Genomic DNA, 15,148 nt, shown 5'->3' on the forward strand with positions numbered 1-15,148 from the left:
CAGCTGGGACTGCACAAACGCAGCAAGCATCTGGAGCTGCAAGAGGCCAAGCAGTTCTCAAACCTTCTTCAATGACACTTGACAGTCTGGTGGGAAATGAACTTCCTAGAGGAGCAGAGGAATGTGGGGATAGGCAGAGGCAATACTGTTGAAGAACAGCAGACACAGAGGAATAACCAGCCTTTCTTCAGTTGATAAGCTCCTCCTTGCACAGGCTTATTAGTGAAAGCCACAGTGGGGCCCTGACCCAAAGGCAGAGGGGAGGATCTCAAGTCCAAACCAACTGTTTCCAAACAACCTAGACATACACCCAACAGAAGCCACAGGCAGCGCAGGTGGGTAGGTGACATGTACCAGTACAGCCAGGAGTCACAGTATCTGAACTCCAGTCCTGGCTCCCCCACGTTTTGACCCTTAAGAAACCCTCCATCAGCTGCTGGGGTAGGTGACCCTCCCACGGAGGTTCTGCTAGCACACCCATCCTTTGCTCCCAACACAGCACCTACCTACCAATCCTGCACACACAACGCCTGTCCTACTACAGGCCAAGAGTAAATTCAGATGCAGAACAAGAAAACCTCTCTAGACACAGAGCAAAGTGCTTACACCATGGGGTAGCTATGGAAAAAGGAATGATATGTGGCAGACTTCAGAGACTCTCATCCTTTAAGCTTAAAAAATTTCTTAGGCTATGAAGAAACACTTCAATGCTCCAGATAAAATTATTAAAGTGTGCCAAGTAGTGTCAATTCAATGTGTATCTTTTACTAGTCCCAATCTGCAAAGGCAACCAAGCATTAAAAAAAAAAAAAAAAAAAAAAAAATTTTTACAGATCACCTTTCTGATGAGCAAATAGCTCTAGATTACTCACTCCTTGATCTTCTTTACTGTCTGCAATATGGAGCTACTGAGCTCCAGAATGAAAGATACAAGTCAAAGGTGGGTTGCATTTGCAACCTCTGCTCCAAAGCTTTTATTCACAGCACTTTATTAGTTTGAGATCTTTTCTCAGCCATCCGCTCTTCGCTAAACCCAGTTTAAAAGCATTTGCTTCACCTCTGAAGCAGGGCTCCTCACTGCATTGAGAAGCACCATTCTTCCTCTACTCCTGCATGCTTCCTGGGCTCAGGATCCTGCCTCCAGCAGCCTATCAAAGCCTTATTCCAAACGTTCTTCCCCCTCTTCCCTCTTTTTTATCCGAAGCCTGTATTTCTTAAAGCTTCAGAGATGCTGGACTTGCTTCTAAAAAGCTCGCTTCTTCCTCTCCAGCCCTGAAGAGACAGAGCATCATTTTTATTTCAGCACCAAGAGAAACAATTCATTTCAAAGAAATGATAATCCTAAGTGGACTAAGTTTCCTGCAGGAGAACATCCAGTTTAGAGAAGAAACCTATCACTTTCCTCAAATGCCAGAAGAGCAGCAGCACAACAGTGCAGATCCCAGGGGTTCCTTGCTATGGCTGATAATGGACAGCTCAGCATCATGAGCAGAAGGTCAGTGGAAGGAGCATCTCCAGAGTTCTACGTGCCATTAAGCAGCAGAGCGAGCACGAAGCAGAGCTCGCAGCTGGAGGTGGGGAAGGGTGCCAATGTCATTTTTTATTAGCAGATTAGTCTCTGGGGTAGTGACACTCCTGCATACAAATTAACAGTTCTGATTCAGCTCAAACCAGTAAAGACAGCAGGCTGTTATTTCCTCCTTTAATAATTTCATGGCGTACCTGCAGCCACATGAACTGGTGAAGCCCAGCCCCAAGAAAACATGTTTGCATTACAAAAACAACAAGCATCTTTATTAACAGTCTCTGATCTGATGCTGAGGACTGGCTGATCCATGGAGGCAACCGCTAGTTTCATCCAGAGACTCAAGGCAATATCCCTCATTCCTAAGTTCTGAAAATGCATAACTGTGTTACTATCAGAACTGCATCTTCCTTTACACAAAGGAGTTCAATATAGCATGTTTGCTAATATGAAATCCACACAAACCCTCCAGAAACAATCTGTCCTTCCTGAGAATTTTTTGAAGAGAATTAAGGAAAAATATATTTCATTGTGCATGCAAGAACTGGAATATAGCAGGAAGAGAAGGGAAAAAAGGATTAAACAGCAAAAGCAAAAAAAGTAAGCGTTTGGCATTTCTGCAGGGCAGGGTGGGGGCGGGGGTGGGGGGAAGTGTTTGGCATCTTATGACCGAAGTGGCTTCCTGTGCAGCTAGTTATCATATTCCAGCTAAACATTTCTAGCAGACTCACTAACTGTGGTACTTGGTGCTCTTATACTTGTCCATCTAATATAAAACAATACAATATTATTTGGTGTCTTTCAGTCTAATAAATAATGTGGTGCTTTGTTGATTCTCTACTATTATGAGGAATCAATAAAAGTGAAGCTGTTTCTGCAAAGGAACATTACTGCTGTTTAAGAGAAAACCTGTGGCAATACACTGTTAAGTTCTTTTAAGAAGCAGAAGTATAATGACTTTGATTAAATACAGGGCAAAAGTTGGGCCACTGCAAAATAATCATCCAAAGGACCTCCTAGAAAGTGAGAAGACCCAATTCCATGTCAGTTTTATGGGAGTGTAAACTACCGATCTCAAAATACTCCAAGCATGCAAGTTCATCCACGTTCTCTTGACATCTGCTGGCAGAAGCATTTTCCTCATAGCCAAAGCGAGGTCTGACAGCCCATGTAGAAGACTTTTCTGCACAAATGGAGGAGGAGGAGGAGGGGAGGAAGGGGAAGACTGTCAACACTTCCAGAAGGTGGAGGTCCTGATTCTGAATGCCTGATGTGATACCAACAATCTGATTTTTCAGAGCTCTCAAGTCCCTTCAGCTCCAATTTATTTCACTTGGAATTGATCTCCCCCCCCCTCCCCCCCGAGATTCAGAACTTGCAGCCTTGAGGGCAATTTTATGTATTCATTTTCAGACATCAGAAGTGCAATCAAACTGAAGTAACAGTTGAAGGTAATCTGGGAAACTCAACAGACTCCCTCCTCTAACATAGAACACCATGTTTGTGACCATCAGATCTTGGTTCTGATTTACTCAAGAGCTGTATTTGTCACTATCATGAGTACATAAGATACAGACAGCTGTCAAAAGCTACAAAAAACAATCACTGATGTGAAAAGAACCTAAAGACTCAACCCCACAAGTTGAGAAAATTTGTCTTTCAGAGAAAACGTCTTTCCCATGCTGGGCTGAAATTAATGGGATTTCTTGCCTGAGTATGTTGTATGGACATTACTGAGAATTAGGAAGATCAGGCCCATAACTCCTATTAGCAGAAAACAATTACTTAAAATACTTCCTGCCTTTAGAAATCAATTGAGCAAGAAATTAGAAGGGGAGAGGGAGTATCACCAGGCTTTCAGAAACGTTACTAAAATTTCACCACTTCCTTGGTAATGCCAACCCAGTTGTTTAAAAGTGTTTTCTCTGCACAATTTTTATTTGCAAACTACAGAATATATTGCAAATGTTCTGTGCTGCCAAAGGCATGGTGGCCACTCATGTATTGTGTTCCTTGGTTTCTTACTTGTATGTTGCTACCAGGCAAGGTACCAATGCCGTCTTTCCAGTCTAAGGCATTCAATGTATCGTAGTCTGCTGTCGGGATGCTGATGGTTCTCTCCGAGACATTCTGTTCCATCTTTCTGCTTAGCCTTTGGGCTCTTTATTTAATTTTAAGAAAGAAAACTAGGGTGTGAAAACAAAACAAAACAAAACAAAAAAAGAGGCACAGAATAAACAGGCCCGTTGCTTACATTTCACCAAGGGTTTTCAGAGCAATACTACTTTCAAAAGATGGGAAGAAATGTCAAACTCGCATTTTGCCCATGACACTTAAGTAAATATGAATAGAAAGTTAAGAGCATTAAGCATATGTGCAGTTTGAGGACAAAAAGATAAACCAGTAAGTTTTAACAGTTACTTAATTTGTATGACGTTTTTGCCAATTACAGTTCACTGGCAAGATCCTGGGGACTCTGGATTCAGTAAAAGCTTTGGTCTGGATATTAGGAGTAGCAGGATTTAAAATTACAGAAACATGAATACACAGGTGCATGCACAAACTCATATACTATAGACAAGTGACAAGTTTGTACAGCTTTGGGGGGAACAGCAGCACCTAACGGCTGTTGCCAGGTCCCTCTATACTGCTATAATGCCAAGGCTCTACGCCAGAAATGCTATAAAGCTCTTAAAACGCTTAAGCTCCATGTATTGCTTTCACGTCCCAGAAAATAAACTAATGGGCTCCATTAGAAGACTTGACTAAAAGCCATACTGCTGTATGGGCTCCCCATATCCAATTACTCAACTATTTTTGCGGTAGACATTAACCAAACACTGACCATAAATTAACTGCACGTTCCTGTCCTTTAAACATAACCTGAATATTTTCAACCTATAACTGCTTGCTTTAAAAAAAAAAAAGAAAAAAAGATTCACAACCTTCCTTGGAACGGTCAGCTCTACTAATTTTTCCAGTGTGAGAAAAACCACTGATGTTAAGTTTGAAAAAGCACAGGCCAGCTGACAGGTCTAACTGCATTCCTGTGGGAATGGGTCAAAACTGCCCATGGTGGGGGTCTTTGCTCTGACATTTGAACGCCGGAGTTCAACAAGGTCACTCTGAGCTCTTAACTGAGAGTTAACAGAGTAAGAGCAGGCATCATCCAAGGACCATGTGCTTGATCTGCCTTTGGCAGATTGTTTCTCTCCTTTAGCACTGGAAAGTGCCTTAAGACACATGGCCAGGGCAGGGTTTTAACCGCTGAGTGCTTAAATTAGGGCAGGTGAATTCCGCTCTTGATCAGAAGCCTTCTACATGCTAGACCTTCTACCTACAGGTTGAGAGTGTAAGTTTAATTCAGCCAAAGGCAAAACCACAGATCTGATGCAGGATAATTTATGATGTTTGAGCATTCCTGCAACTCTAATTCAAGCATCACAGCTCTTTATGATTATCTTAATCGGGTCAAAAGCAGGACAGACCTTTGTAAACTGCAATACCAAGTATCTTTGGGTATCACAATCTAATCCCTGTAGGAGGAGTTCCTCCTCTTCCCCCCCCCCCCCAAATATAAAATTCCAGCTACTTACAATCCTGCATAATGGCAAAGATTAGCAGCATATAGGCTAGTCAGAACGAGTCAGGAGGGTGAAAATGGGAGCAAAGTGGACCAGCAGTCAAGCTGCAGAAGCCAGTTCAGCTTCCAGCAGTTCTAACTGAACTGCAGGTGCGGAAGATCCGCAGTCGGTGTCCTTGGCTACGTACACAGAACAGATCCGCATCAGCACTGCGCGCCACGGCTGTATGGAGATTTATGAATTGGACTGAATTAGCCTTACGTAGGGTGGTATTGAACAACTGTAGCCAAAGGCTCGCCATACATTAATATTTGATGTAGCCTTGTACATCTATAAACACTTGTTTGCAGCCAGTGTTTTGATGCCAGTTTCAGCAAGGGCAAAACTATCACTTTTTAGATGTTACTCTTTGCATTCAGGCTTTAAAAATAAAGAAGCTCAAACATGAAGACTATTTGCAGAGCTCCCCCTGGGAGAAGGAGTTTGGAAGATACTTGGACAGGAGTTGTAGAATTTATTTAAAACTGGGCCAGGAAAATTGTCAAAGATCACAATGCAGAAAATAATCTTGTACTAACCAGAGAAGATCTGATACAATAATGGCCCTTTTTCATCTCTCTATTTTATAAATCCAGTAAAACTCCTAGAAAAATATAATAAAGAAATTACTTTTCTTATAATGCTCCCTATCAGTAAAATCTACAATAAAAATCAAGATAGCCCAATAAAAGGAAGCAAGCTATGCAATTAAAAAGACAGCAGAAACTAACTTGAAAAATTTTGAAGAGCCATAGTCAGGCACAAATGTTCCCCATTTGTCTGTATTTGTGATTGCTTTTCATCTTTAACATTTTAAGACTCAGAAACATTAACGCAAAAGAAGATATAGCAAAACTAAGATGAGTCATTCAGTCCCAAGTCACAGATTCAGATTTATGAAATGATAAATGACTACCATGCTTGCAGAGATAATGGCTCATAATTAATATGCTACCACCCAGACCTCTGTGCTTTAGATAAGGGAATCCATAGGCAGAGGAGGTCTGAAATACTCAAGTTTTGATCTCGTTTCTGCCATGGAACCACAGTGCAGCCTTGGGAAACTGCTTCATCATTACTGTAGAAAAGCAGCTTTGGCTTTTAATATCCAACTTGCCTTAGTTAGGAGACAAAAAAAAAAGGAAAAAAGCGCAAGTTCATACTAACAAAAGTGTGAAAGCTAAATGGGTGGATGGAGGTTCACTGTATTTCTCTATACGCCATCAGATCTAATGGGAAGAGAGACATTTCAACAGAAATCCCATTTCATATGCTGCCTGGTTGATTTCCAATGACATGAGGATTTCAGTGTCTTTATATGAGGGTAAATGTGAGAGAAACAACGGCGCAATAAACCCAAAGATTGTAAATCAAGTAACAACACTGAAGTTTGCAGCCCTTCTGGCTAAGCCTCCATGTACCAGGAGGCAACATTCTATTTGAGAAGCAGCTGTCATCAAGAAAACCATCTGATACTGTGCTGTTCTGGGAATAACTGACTTACAAATCACCTTTCTTCACCGAAACAGCAAGGGAAACCTAGCAAAGCTGGTCATTTAATTCAGTGTAATATATACGCACTCAAAGCGAGTTGGCATTCAGAGCTCCATGCATCCCCAGTTTCTTATAAGATTTGGCAGCGGTGTCTAACACCCAACGCATTAGATCTGCCAGTCACTCTTATGACGTTACTGGAGAACTGAACTGCAATTTAAACAGAAACAAACAAAAAAAATAATTCATGACTTCTTGCAGGGCACAACTAATCTGGTCTCAGGAACTGCTTTGAACACTTACCACTTCAGACACAAAAATCATTTGCCTGTCCTTTGCTATGGCGATGACTGATGATACTTTACTTACCCATCAAAACCTATTACTCACCTCGGGCAAGTAATATTTTGCAAGGCTGAACTAATACCATTACCAAAAACCCCCAGCCTCACCTCCAGGAACCTCATCAGTCAGGGACTGAAATGAACTTTCAGAGCCTGCAATGGAACCATACCAATGTCTCAAGAGAAAGTGTTAGTAGTCACCAACAAGCATTTAACGGCGTGAAGAAGGCTTAAGTGCTTTCACTATCTATGTCAGTGAAGGAAGAAAAAAAAAAAAAGAGATAAAATTCAGAATTGAGGAATCCCAAGCTCCACCCATTGCACTTCCTACTAATTTTTGTTTCTCAGGAAAAGAGAGAAAAATTGTAACTACAAAACAAGGCAAATATTGCTCTGAAAGATTAGAGGGGGAAAATGGTCTAGGAAAGGAGAGGGAGGCCTTGGGCTTGCAGCATGGGCTGGAACAGAGGAGAAGTAAACACTTTTTGTCTTAGCTCTGCTGCAGGACCGCTAAGATAAACTGCTTTGGTTTTCAGGAGTTTGCCACGTTCATTTGTACAACACAGCCCTTCCAAGGTTACCCTAAGTACACATTAATGTACGGATTATGCTTAGGTAGTGCTGTGCTGGGAGACAAATAAATAGGCACCATGGCAATGTGACTTAAATCAATTTATAAAGATCAGACAGCAATATTGTGAGTTTACTTTAAACCCAGCAGCTGATCCCAGTATTAAGCCCAAACCAGCATTGTAGTTCGTAAGCTGCTATCTCTTGGTTTCTTGACACAGTCGTGTCAAACACACACACACATATTTATTTCAGCTGTTGAAAGAAAAGCACCCACACAGGCTGTGGCTGCTTACTACACGAACGCACTTTCTGCAAAGCACCTGTTTTACACACAAACCCATTCCCCGCGCTGCTGACACACCAGCCAGCTTTCTCCACAGAGCACACTGAAAAGCAAGCGTGCAGCAAGTCGGCGGCAGCACGTCTGACTGTGAAGGCTGAGAGCGGCGCTGCCTCACTTCTAGTCTAACTATCCCCATCTGCGATCATACTCACTTTGTTACCTTTCTCTTTAGATTTATGTGATGTTGTGAAGCCAGCAAGGAAGCAGCCTTTCTCCTGTCCTTTCTGCTGCAGGAGCTGAACAAGGCACTCAGTACTATGCTGCTGAGCATTTCAACCTATTCCAAATAGAAGGGGAGGGATACAAAAGAAGGTACAAAACCTACTTCCATGTCCACAGAGTTAATGCTTTCTGTTTGTTTACTGAAAGCAAGGAACAGAAGCACATCTTATCACTTTCATTAAAAGCATTTGGTGCTGAGCTGCTTTTCCCCAGCTCTTCATCTCCTCCTGCTTGTGAAGAACGGTGGCTCTGGGGGAGGCACCCGGCCACTGACAAAGCCCTGTGCAAACCTCGCACTCAACGGGCTCAGCCAGGAGGCCCAGGGATGTCTCCTCGAGGCCTGAGACCGTGACACGGCTAATCCCAGTCTCTGGGATCCACTTGTAACCACGATAACACTTGCACATGCTAATGAACGTCACCCGGTGCCACAAAGAAATCATATACCATCAAAACCGTCACGTTCAGAAGAAGCTCTGCAGTAGCGACCCAAAGCACTCCCTAGCAAGACACTGGAACTTCTGCCATTTCTAAACCTGATCCAATTTCTACAACAACAGATGCAAGATATAAATACTTTCCATCACTCGTAATCAGAACCATTTTCACTCAAAACTTAATGACCTGTAAGGAAGCCATAAGATTTGTGATTCAAGATAAAGTCAATTTTGTGACAACATAAAAGTTGCAGCGCTGGGGGCAAAAAAAGTGATTCTTCTAATGGCAAACTAAAAGTTCAGTCACACCACTTACGTGTTTAACTAAGACACAAAGAATTAATTTTGCAGTAAAACATGTTCTTAAAAGTGGAAGTAGTTAATGAAAACAATCAAGAGGAGCACGACATTACCCGCAACGTTTTGTTGTCCTCCAACATTTCTGACATCTATAACGGCTGCACATTGGGTGTAGGCTCCCAGATAGACCCTTTAAAGGGATGTCAAATCTCTGCACTAGTTATTTTATTTGCTTCTGTTCCAAAGCCACTTTATTATGTTGTACTTTTCTGAATACTTAAGAATCCAGAATAATATGGAATAATTAAGGTTGGTTATCTAAACTCCAAATGACTGGTGTTAAGGGGACTAGTCTTAAACTCCAGAACTACCAGTACCTACTCCACAAGTTTTTCATGTGTCATACTGACACCAACAGCAATTGTTCCATCTTGAATAATGCATGTCAAGTACTTCAAAAGAAAAAACTGCACTGAATTGACGAAGCAAGCTTAAAAAAATACAAGTAACTGCAGGCTTGTCTTTCAGATCCATTTGATGCTGAAGTCAAGAGGCAGAACCAGCCAGAGTGCTCATATACTATGTACATAGTTGTGCAACAAAAATTGCAAAACAGATTTTTCTTCTAGTATTTGTTTTCTAAATAGCTTGGTAGAGTTATGCAGTCAAATCTGGCACAGACGGTCATATAAAAACATCCAAACTTCTTTCAGTTAAGCATCACATACCTTCTTTGTGTTTAATACAATGAGAAATTGCAAAAATACTGCTGTCCCTGTTGCAGAAAAGGTTAGGTCAAAAATGAATCTTCTTAGAAAATCATCTGAGTCTGAAAAGTGAAGTGTTTAGTCAAGGAACTAGTTAAACAAAAACCTAGAGAGGTACTTTTTCAGATAATATGAAAAAAAGCACAGCTTGCATGCATACATACATAAGCCATTTTCCATCCCTCCTTTCCCATCAGAAGTTTCAGCAAATACAGATGGATTGATACCACAGTCATGAAAGGTGAGTAGGGGAAGAAAATGTGCAAATTTTGTAAGCAATATTACTGCTATTGATCCAACAATGCACTGAAGTACATGCTTAGTCCTACTGGATTTCCTAAAGGATTTTGTGCACCCTTTGGAGCTTCACTGAGAGCATCTATGCAAGTGCCCAGAACCCCACGCTTTCTTTACGTCAACTACATCAACCAACTTTTCACCTTGAAAAGTTATAACCCAAATTTCCAGCTAACTTTTTAAAAAAGAGAAAAAACCTCACCCACAATCCACACAGAAGTACCATTTTCCAAATGTGATTTATAAACATCTTGTGATTTATAAACATCTTGTGATTTATAAAACAAGGATAAACAAATGATACCTTGGGCTCTGATATCCCTGTATCAGGTTTAGTACAGTGAGTTACAAACCAGAGCTGAGATGCTAATTTTCTCCAACAACCCAATCTTGCCATGCTTGCTCTCTCAACTGAGTGAGCAAAGGCAGCTGTAGACCCTCTCCAGGCATTTCAGAGGCAATTCCTTCTCAACATCCCTTCTGTAGCCAAGGGTGACCCGCTGGAAGTACAGAAATCTGCACCTGGTTTCATTACAAGTGAATGACAATGAAAAGGACTGCTGAGCAGGTAAGGGCCTTGCACTCTTTGAAATAAATTTTTAAAAATACACCTTTATGGGACTGACCTTTTTCCTATGTATTTGCTATATTTAAAAAAAAAAAAACTTAACTGATCCAGTCCTATGCTGTCTAATTTGAAAAGCTGCATTATGCCAAACTTACATATATTCTGCCCCCAAAGTGGATGTAGCTCCAGCACCAACAGGGAAACCGGAGCCCAGGCTGCCATGCACAGGAGGGGACAGGACAGAGCTCAGGCTCGCAGGTCCTGTGTCATGCTGCCATTCTTCTCTAGCCATGAAGACATCCACTGAACACAGCACAGGGAAGAAAGCATCTCCTTAGAGCCATGACAAGGGCATATGAGTTTAGCATTAACAAGGGAAGTGAAGGCTGAAACTACTGTGGCTCACCCTGTAAATTCACTGCAACTATCTTCTCCCTGCTCCAGCGTTCTCACCATTCATGTTCCAGCTTCTGCGGACACCATACAGTAGCATCATGGAGGAAGCACTCAAAAAAACCAAACAACAACCCAACAAACTACATGCAAACAGAAGAGAAAGGGTCACACAAAGACATGGAGCAGCAGGAATGCAGGAAGAGCTGCCAGGTACTATGTGAAAAGCCATTCTGACACAGGTTAGAAGACACAGCACACTCCTGCAAGCCTTCCAAAAGTCCTGTCTCCACCAACCCCACCACAAAGAGACAGACGAGCCACACAACTTTTAACAGTGGTGACTACTTCTGTGCCTGGGATCATCTGATGTGCCCGCAGGACCTCAGCTCTGCACCGCCCTGCCACCAGCCAAACAGCAACACGCGAGGAAGCTTTGATCTGCCTCACACTAGTCAAGAATGAACTCTGCTGCTGCTTATGTTCAGGTTTCTTGCTTAAATCAGGTGTTTTGTTTGGTTTAAAAGCTACAACATAAATAGGGTTATCAAAACAAATCCTGTGTGGTTCATGACTACAGCTTCTACCTCTGTTTGCTTAGATCTACCATGCTTTTATCCCACCATTTAGCTGGATTCAATCAGAAATTTAAAAAAAACAACAGGACGTGAGCCAAAAGATGCTAAACCTAGTAATAAAACATCCATTCCTTGGAGGTAAAGTATTTTGCCAATAAGTTGAACCATCCTCTGGAAAGTAATCTGCCAAATTTAGCAAAGCACATCTGCATGCATACCTCACCTGCGGAGCACAGTTAGGGCTACTAATTAGAAAGGATGGGGTTTGGTCGGATCTCTATTTGCTTCGATTGCTAATTGATTCCACGTGTCAGAGCTTTCAGCTGCCAGCCTTCATTAGCAAGTAAACATTTGGTCATTTTCCCCCCCAGTCTCTAATCTAATTTTTCAACCCACTGTGCTACCTTCTTCCCTTTCCTCTACCTCAAGACAACACACTGCTGGAGGGCTTGAGAAAAGGCTGAAATAGATTAAAAATTACAAACTATGGGAGAAAGGGAACAGTGTTTGTCTGGGGAAGCAGCACTGACACTGCAACTCAGGAACCACCCTGTTATTCCACAGAAAGACTATAAAGGTCCAGAGCAACTGCTGCTGTGGTTCAGCCTGGTTCTGACCCAGTTTAACTATGTTTTCCTGATACTCAAATTGTGCAATCCTGATAATGGGACTCAGGCCTCCAAAACCCCTTCCTGCACAGAGGTGAGGCATGGACTGGCACAGGAAGGCTGAACAGGCAACACTCCACACCTTCATCTGCGTCTCCATCACCACCCTGGGAGAATCTGATCTCATTATCCATCTCCCAGTGTCAGGCTTGCAGCCCACCTCTCGAAAAATACTAGCATTCATATGGAAAAGGACAAGGGGGTTATACTGAGGCTTCACCCTCAAATTCATATCCCCTCTACCAATGGAATACATGATCATACCAAGATGTGTTTAGACTAAAAGCTTTGCATGAAGATAGAAGAGAGATAAGAGAGAGCCAGACCTTCTCCTGCAGCTATAACAATGCAATTTTAAGCCAAACATTATAAAGTAAAATTGCAGCTGGTGTTTTAAATAAATTCTAGATGCTACTTTTAATAATCAGTCTGAAGACCCATGCTCCTGCTACTGCCTTAAAATTCCAGTAAATAAAGAATTGGTGGTAAAAAGTGCAGACAAACAGCACGGCTGAGTCAAAGAAAACATGTCCTTGGGCCATGATAAGTCAGTCGGTCAGGAATCGTCTGCAGAGCACATCTGTTTGTAACCACTCAGCCTACTGCAACTTACTTATTATGGCAATAAAAACCACAAAGGCAAGATAAATTAACTCTGGCCAAGAAAAATGGAACTGGCCCTACACAATCTGCCCAGTAGTTGTACCCGGTTGTACTCAGCAGCTCAAATTCGGGCTCCATTTCCACCTCTGTAGTCACGATGAATTACAATTTATTTCACACGCATTCAGCCTTAATAGGATTATTTGCAATGTAAGGTGCGATCAATTTTAGTCCAAAACTAGAGCACAGAGGCCAAAAATGTCCTCTGTTTTAATTGCATCTGTAATTACTTTATAAGACTACAATCCAGCAAATTACCCTGGGGACTCTTACTAATTATTATTACATACCTTACACCGCCAAGTAGAAATACTCACTCAGGAAAAGACTGTCCCCACCTTCAAAAAATATATACTCTAAATAGATGCGACAAGGAAAAGCGGGGAAGCAAAACACTGACGTTAACGAGACCACGTCAGACTGTTGTTAATTGCTATGTAGTAAGAAGAGTTTGCAGCACCAAGTACCCATTTTGTCTCCTTTTACTTCTGTTTCACTGTATAATAAGACATGAAGCAGAGAGGTCTTATGTAATTTGGCACAAAAGATCAGAGCTCTTTATCCCTTAATCCCAATTACAGACCAACGTGTGCATGTTTTTGTTTCTTTTCTAAACTTATCTGGGTGATATTTGAATAAACTAGAGGAAATGTTTTCATATTAAAAATCTAATCCAATTCTTTGCAGCACCAAGTATCAGTAAAACTGTCCCAATCCCTTTCGTCTTAACACCAAACATCATTAAGATCATCCTATACTGATCTTTACCCAGAGCACTGATCAATACTTTTAAAGTATTATGTTTATCCTTCTATTTATCTGGCACTGACATTCCCTCTGTTCACGAAATCTTGGTATCATTAGTTCTAGTCTTTGAATTTGCTGTCAGAAAGTTGGAAGATGTTTTCCTCCCTCACATAAAAATCTCTGTTTTCAAACATAAGTCTTTCTGAGCTTGGGTAAGTGTCCAAGATCGCTTTCTATTACACGGTATTTACATACTTTTTAGTATTTTTGAGTTTTCACACTCCCAAGAAGTTTCTGCCAGAGCTGGGACCAGGGCTGGATAATCCCGATTTTCTCAACCACCTCTTGTGGACCCATTAGAAACGGGCAAAAAACCCACCCCAGAAACCGTAAATACTTTCTAATTTTGCTCCGTAGACTGTGAACAACTTAAACTCGGCTTCTGAAAGCGTCCTTCGCTGAGCTTTATAGTGGACTTTCCCCTCTCTAGTGGTTTAAAACACACTTTCCCCACCCAGCTGGGAGCTTTAAGCCGAGGGAAAGCCGGAGAGGTTTCCTCGGCACCCAGCGGGGAGGAGACCCCCAGAGAGGGGCCCGTCCTCGCCGGGGGTCGAGCTGTGACGGGACGCGAGGCTGCCCCTCACCCCAGAGGCGCCATTTCCCCTCACAGACCCCGGGGCCGAGACGGGCCGGGCCGCTTCGCCGTGGCTCCTCCACGGCGAAGCGGCCCGGCCCGTCTCGGCCCCGCCGCCCCCCGCCACAAGATGGCGGCCGGCGGCTTCCCGCGCTCCCGCCGTCCCCCCCACCGCCCCCACTCACCCCGGCCCGGCCGCCCGGTGCCTCTCTCGCGTACCGGGTCTTTTTCTCTTTAACTCCGGCAACAATTAGTGCCCCGGCGGTCCCGCGGGGGCGGGAGGGAGCGCATGCGCGGCGGTCCCGCTCCGCGCCGGTCCCGGCCCCGGCCCCGGCTGAGGCGGTGCTGGGGGCAGGGCGGGACGGGGAACTGGGATGGGGACGGGGACGGGGACTTGGACGGGGAGGCACTGGGACAGGGCTGGTACTGGGGCAGGGCTGGCACTGGGACAGGGAGGTACTGGGACAGGGCTGGCGCTGGGACAGAGCTGGCACGGGGATGGGGATGAACTGGGACGGGCAGGCACTGGGACACGGCTAGCAGTGGGACAGACTGGCACTGGGATGGGTAGGCACTGGGATGGGGCTGGCACCGGGACACGCAGGCACTGGGATGGGGTTGAACTGGGACAGGGCTGGCAGTGGGACAGACTGGCACTGGGATAGGGTTGAACTGGGACAGGGCTGGCACTGGGGCGGGCTGGCACTGGGACAGGCTGGTTACTGGGACAGGCAGGCACTGGGATGGCGCTGGCACTGGGACAGGACCACTGGCAGGCATGGGTCCCTGGGGCTGTGCCCCAGGGATGGTGCTGCTCGCCCTGAGCCAGCCGGGGGATGAAGCCCGGACAAGTCCGTGGGGCATTAAGGCACATTCCCATCCAAAATGGAGATTTGGGAAATGGAGATGTAAATCGCTATTACTGCCGACGTCCAGTGGATCATGACCACGCCGGACCGTGCCATTGCACTG

General features: G+C 43.7%; 1 protein-coding gene across 4 annotated transcripts in view; it reads right to left on the minus strand.

Moving 5' to 3' along the window:
• The window catches only part of LOC104325631 (lethal(3)malignant brain tumor-like protein 3), a 52,838-nt gene extending 38,327 nt beyond the window's left edge, over positions 1-14,511 (minus strand). The window contains exon 1 of one of the 4 annotated variants that reach the window (XM_069803356.1): positions 14,396-14,511. Coding sequence is in view for 1 of the 4 variants with exons in the window: in XM_069803357.1 (XP_069659458.1) it covers positions 3,551-3,664 (114 nt within the window). In the remaining 3 variants the exon portion in view is untranslated. Of the gene's footprint in view, positions 1-3,550; positions 3,709-14,361 lie in introns of those variants that run through there. The other 3 variants (XM_069803355.1, XM_069803353.1, XM_069803357.1) reach the window with 3 other exon arrangements.
• Between the last annotated feature and the right edge of the window lie 637 nt (positions 14,512-15,148).

Source organism: Haliaeetus albicilla, chromosome 16 (assembly GCF_947461875.1).
Source record: "Haliaeetus albicilla chromosome 16, bHalAlb1.1, whole genome shotgun sequence".
Lineage (NCBI taxonomy): Eukaryota > Metazoa > Chordata > Aves > Accipitriformes > Accipitridae > Haliaeetus > Haliaeetus albicilla.